The sequence below is a fragment of the Mangifera indica genome, chromosome 1 (assembly GCF_011075055.1).
Source record: "Mangifera indica cultivar Alphonso chromosome 1, CATAS_Mindica_2.1, whole genome shotgun sequence".
NCBI classification, from domain to species: Eukaryota; Viridiplantae; Streptophyta; class Magnoliopsida; order Sapindales; family Anacardiaceae; genus Mangifera; species Mangifera indica.
In genome coordinates, this window is record NC_058137.1 from 22722610 (window position 1) to 22732228 (window position 9619).

The 9619-nt window shown below is 34.3% G+C and overlaps 1 protein-coding gene across 1 annotated transcript; it reads left to right on the plus strand.

Moving 5' to 3' along the window:
* On the plus strand, window positions 1-4412 carry LOC123193260 (coproporphyrinogen-III oxidase 1, chloroplastic-like). Its single transcript, XM_044606124.1, has 8 exons — window positions 1-747; window positions 1258-1333; window positions 2600-2694; window positions 3024-3107; window positions 3365-3452; window positions 3562-3686; window positions 3788-3886; window positions 4113-4412. The coding sequence occupies exons 1-8, from the start codon at window positions 193-195 to the stop codon at window positions 4179-4181; spliced, it is 1191 nt and encodes a 396-aa protein (XP_044462059.1). The 5' UTR covers window positions 1-192; the 3' UTR covers window positions 4182-4412.
* The last annotated feature ends 5207 nt before the right edge of the window (window positions 4413-9619 follow it).

Sequence of the window (9619 nt, forward strand, 5' to 3'; positions counted from 1 at the left end):
AACTGTGGGCCGACCCTTATCTCATCCCACCATTTACATTCAACTTCAAACTCTCTCTCTCTCTCTCTCTTTCAATCCAATTTTTGATTCTCATTTCATCTCCTTCTTCAAACACATTATATAACCAACAATCCAACACCGAAAACAAACCAGCTAAAAAATTTCCGGCTTGAAAACCTACCAAAATTTCAAATGCTATCCGCCACGGCGCTGTCCTCCTCCTTCACTCTCTTCCCCCTCTCCTCTTCCAACGCCACCGCCACTACCACTAAACTTAAACCCACCGTTTGTTTCTCTCCCAAATTCCCCACTTTCACCATGAAATATCCCTCCTCCTCCGATTCCGTAGCCTCCGTGCGCGCCGCCATTTCGATTGAGAAAGAAGTCTCAGAAACAGAGCGGCCCCACTCGTTCCTCCGGGAATCAGACGACCAGGAACCCTCCGCCACCTCTTCTGTGAGGGCCCGCTTTGAGAAAATGATTCGGGATGCTCAAGATAGTGTTTGTAAGGCTATTGAGGCAGCGGATGGTGGGGCCAAGTTCAAGGAGGACGTTTGGTCTAGGCCTGGTGGTGGTGGTGGCATTAGTAGAGTGCTCCAAGATGGTGCCGTTTTTGAAAAGGCTGGGGTTAATGTCTCTGTTGTGTATGGTGTAATGCCTCCTGAAGCTTATAGAGCTGCCAAAGCTGCCGCTTCCATTGATCAGAAGCCAGGTCCGGTTCCCTTTTTCGCAGCTGGTGTTAGCTCGGTAATGTATTCTTTGATCATGTTGTGTTATGGTTATTTCAATTTTAAAGTTATTAGCGTTGTTCATGTTGATTCTTGAACTGCATTGTTGAATGGATCTAAAGTTTGTAATTTTGATCCCTTTATATTGCTAAAGGTTTGATTTTGATCATATAGATAAAGAATTGATATTGCTGATTGTGTTTTTGTTATGGTGGTTTAAATTTCAGAGTTATTAGCGTGATATTTGATGATTGTTTCACTGCATTGTTGAATGGCTTTAGAATTTGTAATTTTGATCCCTTCATATAGCTAAATTTTCGATTTTGGTTATGGCTGTGTTGAGTGACTTTATATTTTTTATACACAAATTCTGATGTGGATTAGTAATCATATTTGGAGTGCTTTAGATGGCTGAAATTGTCTTGGGCATGGGGCTGCTTTTGGAGTTCGTTAATGATGCATCCTAGATGTATCCAGAATAGTTCGTGATGTTGCTTATGTATATATATTCTGTTTCTCTATTTTTCAGGTTTTACATCCAAAGAACCCTTTTGCGCCAACTTTGCATTTTAATTATCGGTACTTTGAGACAGATGCTCCAAAAGGTATTATCGATACCTCTTGCAATATGGCACTTTTTCTGCTCATTTATATCCCTATTTATTAGCTTTTGGTTAATCTAACTGCATGATATTAATTTATAGAATCCATATGCTTATGCTTCGGGAACTAGCTCTGATGAACAAAATTCAATATTATTAGCTTTTAGACCAATTAAAATCCAGATAATACATAAAGAAAAAATTTAATGAAGATGCCTGATTAAATGTTGGACACCTTGAGAAGGAACTATCTGTTGGGTATGTTTGCAGGGTGTTGTTGTCTGGAGTGATCATTTAGTTTCATTATTATTCTTTGCTACCTGCTTGCATATGCTTGAAGTAACTTGATAGATGGATTTATATTTTTTTTTTCTTGATTTACTCTTGAAAGAGGTTTGTAAGTGGTGTCTAGCTGTCCGAGCAACGGAAGCAATAGGATGGCCAAGTGTTAACTTCTTTATATATTGGATCCTTCCTCTGTGGAGATCAAGGATCGGGGTTTGCAGAATCCAACAATCATACATGTAAAAAAAGAATCCATTTTGGTTAACTGGTACCTTCTGCCTTGACAGGAGGCATACTTGGTAACATAGACTTTTAGATATCTTTATTGAGATTGGGTAATAGACTACATGGGTGCATGTATTATCTAACCAAAACACCATTTCTTGGCCAGAAGATGAACTTCTGCCTAAGAAGCTTCTAGAAGTCTCCACTGCCTTTGATGGCCTTTTGCTACTCAAGTGTGGATTTGTCATTATTTTCTCAGTTCCCCTCTGTGGATCTATTTGTGACAATGAATAACCTTTTCACTGTATTCCTCAAATTTTTTTTCTTCTTAATCCTTTCTTTAATCATTCTTTTATTATAATCTATCTCTTTATGCATTTTTTGGTCTCATCCTAGTGTCTGCTTCCTTTATTTTGGTTTAGATGAAGTTTAAGCACTTTGTTTTAATATAGTAGTAAATGTAGATAGACATTTTATATCAAAGCATTTGCTATATGTATATATTACAAGTTCTTTAAGAAACAAAAGTTGCATTGAGGTATGGACACAGGGAAATGATATGAGGACCATTTGAAATTACCATGAAGAAATGAGCTGCAGATGCTATGTTACTATAACAATTTCTTCTCATCAGCATTCATAAATCGTGTGACTTACTCTGGTAGCTCAGGTGCTTTGAGCTATACAGACATGCTATTTCTCAATGAGCTAGTTCTGGTTTTAGACTTTTAATTGACTGTCCATTGCTTAATTATGCAGATGTTCCTGGAGCTCCACGGCAATGGTGGTTTGGTGGTGGAACAGATTTGACTCCTGCATATATCTTTGAGGAGGATGTTCAGCATTTCCATTCAGTATGTACTCTAACCAATGTGTTGGATATGCTTTTACTATAATTACTATGTAGGGTCTTTCCACATAGAGAAGTTATACTGCGACTTGCTATGTGAATTTGCATGTGTATATGTGCCACCTTAAAATAACTCTAGATATCTTGGAGACTAATCGAAATGTCTTGAATAAAGAAAAGCTTGGATTTATTTTATCTTTTTTCATAGAGTTGTCTGTTCTTTATGTTGGCAAGTACTATTTGGTTTTATTCAATGTTAATTTAATTGCAAATATGGTTGATTTGTATCCATATAGTAATATTATGTTTATTGATATTGAACTTCTTTTATAGATTCAAAAAGGTGCCTGTGACAAATTTGATCCTTCTTTTTATCCTCGATTCAAGAAATGGTGTGATGACTATTTTTATATCAAGGTATGCCTCTGAAACCCTATAAATCAGACCAGTAAACTGTTCTAGCTTTTACTGTCTCCTCGATTGCATCGTTATTTTGCTATGATTCATTGTATCTGTATATATTACTAGGTTTTCATTAAAATTTGAGAAGGTTGTAACTAGTCCTCTCAGATACTGAGCAGGGTAGAATTTACATTTTCTTTGAAATCTCAATTTTTCTCTTAATGTTTCATGTCATTGGATTTTTCCTTAACTGTCTATGTTTCTGTCTACAGCATCGAGGTGAGAGGCGAGGGCTGGGAGGAATTTTTTTTGATGATCTAAATGATTACGACCAGGAGATGCTTCTTTCCTTTGCTACTGGTAATTGCTAAGGATTCAGATGAGACTGCTTCTATGAGAATTTCAAAGTGTCTTTACATTTTCAATTGATTTGATCTTGTTCATAGACTAATCTGTTGTCAACTGGCAGAATGTGCAAATTCTGTGGTTCCTGCTTACATACCCATTATAGAGAAACGAAAGAACACACCATTTACAGAACAGAACAAGGCCTGGCAGCAACTGCGTAGGGGACGTTATGTGGAATTTAACTTGGTACGTAAACTAGTTCTGATGCCTGTGAACAGTTTCACCATCTAGAAGTAGACTTTAAGCAACACCTTAAATTCTCTTCCTATTTTGTTTCTCTTTTGAAGGTTTATGATAGAGGTACAACATTTGGGTTGAAGACAGGAGGTCGAATTGAAAGTATTCTTGTTTCCCTTCCACTGACTGCCCGGTGGGAATATGACCATGTAAGTTTCCTTTGTCATTCTGATCAGAATTCTGTTACTGGAATAGTTTTTTTTTTTTTAACAAATGCCATGCTCACAACACCTTATGTTATTAACCTAACATTATATTTAATAAGTGTGATGTTATACATTTCTCAACGACATCCAATTAAAATTATTCATTATAGTACTGAAAATTTTGAAGGTTGCATGATGAGCTGTTTGTGTTTCTTTGTTTGGCATGCAGCAACCAGAAGAGGGAAGTGAAGAATGGAAATTGTTAGATGCTTGCATCAACCCAAAGGAATGGATTTAAAGTATTTTTTCCTTAAAAGAAGAACATCTTTGTATCTTCTTCACTGTTCTCTCTCTTTCTGTTTCCTTGTAATATTTTTGTTCTTCAATCTATTTTTGGTAGTAGTAGTCTAAACCTTTTTAAGGTTGCAAGAGTATTTGGTTGTAAATTTGTTACAATTTGAAAGTATGAGATTTGGGTTTCATGTAGAAAAATATAAAATTTATAAAATTTTAAATTTTTTAATCTTAATAATTAACTTTTTAAGGTGAGAGATCTTATCAGGGCAATGTAATAATGTCCTTTTAGTTAATAAATAAAAAATTGCTCGGCGCAAAAAGCCAATCTTCTTCCGAATGAAAGCTGGCTTTGGCTGCTGTCAGTGATGAGATAAACTGTGGGTATTCAGGATGATTGGACGCGAATTGATTGCTTTACAGAGCAGCATTTCCATTGTCAAAAAAAGTATGTCAATGAGGAGTGAGATAATCGGGCAAAAATGAGACTTTTATCAGTGCAACCTTAAACGGTAAAATAGTTGAGCATTTAAGCATCTGTTTTAACCCGTAAATATGTCAATGAACAGAGATAAGAAAAAAACTGTATGCTACGGATGAGCAGATAAAATATAAATCCATGGCAAAATGTCCGCCAAAAAAAGGAATCAAGACTTGTCTGGGTCTAAGAGGAATTGCAAAGTTTGATGGTGATCCTTAGTAATGTTAACACAGCTCCAAGCATCCATCCCTACCCACGAACCATAGAAGAAAATTCAAGGAGGCCAAGGGGCCTATTGTGAAGATATATGAGCAGCTAGAGTCTTATGCTATTACGTCTCTGATGAATGATTTTGAAAATGCAGCACCTGTTTACACAGTTGCACTGGTGATTGATCTCAGGGCTGAGAGCGGTAAGTCTGTTTCAGATGATGAGACACAAAGAGATGAGATTAAGAAATGGCTTGATGATCAACCTGATTCATCAGTTGTTTTCTAGTGCTTTGGAAGCTGCGGGAGCTTTGGTGAAGAACCAGTAAAAGAAATTGCATTTAGAGGCACAGGTTCTTGTGGTCGTTACAGAAGCCGCCACCGAATGATAAACTTGAAATGCGTAGTTATTACATGATTAATCATGATCTCTAGAAGGTACAGCCAATTGGGTACTTGGAGAGAAAGGAGAATGATAATAAAGGAAGAGGGTCAAAGAAGAGAGTAAAAAGAGCAGATTAGGAATAATGGATGGTGGATCTTCATTTGCTGCATTTGGAAGCTTGTTTGGTGAAATATTGGTACTAATGTAATGAAGAAGAAAATCGAATATGATATGTGCAATTAATTGCATACATCTTCATTATCTGAATAAAAGTATGCAGTAATGGAGTATCATCTTAATCTCTATCTCCATTTTTTATATACTCTATTATGTGACTCAAAGGACCCAAAATAAATTTCTTTCGTGCTGAATCGATTCTGATCAAAATGGGCTCACTTCACTGCCATGCGATTAGCTTTTACTTGTTATCTCTAATATGATCACTGGAATTAGAAGATGCATTGTAATTGACCCTCCAAAATTACTAATCTCTTGACCTTACATAAGAAAGCATTCCCATCAAAATTAGCGCCAATAAACAAAGCTCAACTATTCTTGTCAGGAATCTGTTGCTACTTCAATTCCTTAGAATGACTTTATAAATGCATTCACCCTGCACCCAGCTTTTTCTAGTAATATTGAGTGTGATACCCTTAGGCGAATTCCACATCGACAAAGCACGGGAGAGATTAGGCGAATCCCACATCGACAAAGCACGAGAGAGATGTTGGGTCTGTCTATGTATCCCACATTGGTTAGTGGTGTGAAAATTTGAGTGGTTAAATAGCCTGTGAGCTCATTAACTGTTAAGACGCGTTTTGGATTGTAAAGCCTAGAAGTAAACCCATGATGGACTGTGTGTCCAAAGTGGACAATATTTTGACAGTGGACCGGGTTATTTGGACCAGAGGTGTTACAAATGGTATCAGAGCAGCTTCGCGTGTCCTCTTGAATGATGGTGGGACAAACCTCAGCGAGGACGTTGAGCCCGTAAGGGGGGGTGTATGTGATACCCTTAGGCGAATCTCACATCGACAAAGCACGGGAGAGATTAGGAGAATCCCACATCGACAAAGCACGGGAGAGATGCTGGGTCTGTCTATGTATCCCACATTGGTTAGTGGTGGAAGAATTTGAGTGGTTAAATAGCCTGTGAGCTCCTTAACTGTTAAGACGCGCTTTGGGTTGTAAAACCCATTAGCAAACTCATGATGAACTGTGTGTCAAAAGTGAATAATATCTTGACAATGAACCGAATTATTGGATCAGGGTTGTTACATTGAGGATGCCAGCTTTCTTCATTTTCTTGTTGGTACTTGTGATGACAGAAGTTGAAGTACATCAATTAATAAGACAAAAATATTTTTTAAAACAGGAAGTCCAGCTTGCGTACATCCTCCACCAGTTACATACCTCCTCATTCCAAATATTCACTCTTGATTCTAATTATGAACTCTTATATTTTTGAATAAAGAGGAATGCATACCTCAAAATCTTAAAAATGGATCTGAGTATTACAAAAGGGTTTATTGTGAACACATGAGGAGGTTTGGTAATGTATTACCAATTTACACAGTTGGGCCTCTGATTGATCTGAAGGGTGACAATGAGACATTAGATTCAGATGATACACAAAAGTCTGATGGGATAGTGAATTGGCTTGGTCATCAGCAACCTGGTTCATCAATTGTTTTCTTGTTCTTTGGAACTAGCTAGAGAAATTGGATTCGGCTTGGGGCAATCTGAGAAAAGATTTTGGTGGTCTCCCCGTAAGCTAAACAACAAACATATTGAACCAAAGTGATCATCTCCAGGAGGTGTAGCCAAAAGGATAAGGGAATGAATACTACCTAAAGGTGATTTGAGTAACAAAGAAGTGTGATGTTAAGTTGATATATTAAAATTCTACTTTTTACTGACCTAATCTACTTTTTGGACCCGGGGTTTTAGTTAGTGTTTTTTATTCTTTCTCAGCTTCTCTTGCTGAATTGGCGGTTGATATCTTAACATCATCACTGGAATTAGCAGATGAATTATAATGACCCCTTGAAACTGTGATCCAAAATTACCATCCTTTTGCCTATCTTGGTGATACTACCAAAGTATGACTTGAATGATGTGAAATATCAAGAAAAAATCTCAAACAATTAATGCCATGGACAGTGAAGGGCCACCCAAAATGATAGAATCCAAGAATAGCAGCTTCAAAGAAGCCACCTAATTTGGCTGGCCTTATAAGTTATTTCCATCATTGATTCATAGAAAAAATTAATTTATGTAATCCATCAGTAAAAGCATATACATGTGTTTCGTTGATTGATTGATTGATTTATTTATAATACATAGATTTTTCTTTACAATCTTTTGAATTCATAGAAAAGTGCAGAAAAATTTATTTATAAAATTACTAATTTATTAAGGAGTTAAATTATTAATATACAAAATATTAGTAATATTATTGAAATTTCTCATCACCAATAAATATATTAAATTTTAAGTCTTATGTAAGATATATTATAATTGTGACGATAAGAATAAATTAATGAATATTAATGTCTATTAAAGGTATAAAAAATACGAAAAAAATGTTAGACATAAAATTATTTTATTTAATGTGGTTTGGCTCGTTACGCAAGAAGCCTATGTACAAGATTATGGTATTAATAATTTGAGAGGATGCTTTAATAGGATGAGTATAGAGACTACAAAGAGAAATGTCAAGGGAATGACTTGATTAAAGGTGGAAATCCACCCACCTTTAATGGCTATACGCATGCCTATAATAGATTTACTTGTTCTATATGAGTGATGAGCTTCTCACTAGGTATGACAAATTTAATTGTTTTATGTGTGCGAGTCGATTATGACAATTTTCCCCCTTTACTTAGGTGTGAGAAATTCAGAATGTATGATATATATCTTATTATTAATAATTTGATTACTAACTCTTTAGATATTATTAAAATAATTTTAATTTTATTATAATTATATTTTTATTTATTAATTTTTAATATAATAAATAAAATAAAAAAATATTTTATAAAAAATATATTCAAGATATTTAAATAAAATAATATTTTAGTTTTTTTTCTATTACCTCCTATCAAACATACTCTTAGAGTTAAGCAAATCTTGAAAGTGGCATTTTGATAACAACACACTTGAATATATATCTTTTTAGGCCAAAAGACTTGTTCCCAACTAAGGTATAATGAATATTGAAAGTCTTATTCTTTAACTTTCAAAAATTTAAATACCCACTTATAAGATAATTTTTGCTAAAAAACTCAATTAGAGCTAGGGGTAAAATCGTTATTTAGTAAAAAAATTTAAAAAATTAAAGTTTTATCACATTTTTCTACTTCAAGTTTAAAAATCTTATAATTTTCCTCTACCCAAAGTTTAAAAAATGATAATTTTTACCTAGGGCATTTTCCTCTTTTCTTTGGTGACGATCCGCCATTGCTGGCAGTCGGTAGTCCTCCCTTCCGGCCTTTCTCCATCTCCTCTCTGACCATTGATCAGAGAAAATCGTTTGAAAATCTAGACAATTTTTGTCTAAAAATCTAGATGAATGTTGTGTGAAAATTCAAACAATTTTCATTTGGATGACAACGCATCTAGATGAAGAGATTTCTTTGTCTGAACGATGACGCGTCTAGATGATTTGTCTAGACATCGTCATCCAAAAAAAAAATTGTCTGGTTTTTTAGATAATTTTTGTTCATTGGTAGTCGAAGAGGAGAGGAAGAGAGACTGAGAAGGAGAGATAAGAAATGAGAGAGGACGGTCGATAGTTGGAGATGACAACTCATCGTCGAAGAAAAGAGGAAAAAAACCTTAGGAAAAAATTATCACTTTTCAAACTTTGAAAAAAAATTTGAGAGGGGGGAATTATGAGATTTTCAAATTTAAAAGGAAAAATGTGATAAAAGTTTAGTTTTTTTTTTAATTTCTTGTTAAATAACGATTTTACTTCTAATTATAATTGAGAGTTTTAATTAAAATTATCTTATGAGTGAATATTTAGATACCAAAAGTTAGAAAATATGAATTTAGGATTTTCGTATACCTTGGTTGGGAATAATTCTTTTGGTTTTTTTTTATGAGTAATATCATACATATTTATTTTAAATATATAAATAGATATATTATCATATAATTAAATATTATTTTATTTATAATTTAAAATTATTTAATTATATTTAATATTTATAAATATATATTTATTTATATATTAAAAATAAATTGATATTATTTTATTATTTTTTAACTCGTTTGTATTATAATGTCGAATGACTTGAACTTTACTCTTAAACGGAGTGTTTTGTCGCACGCATATATAGAATTATTTTATTAAACTGATC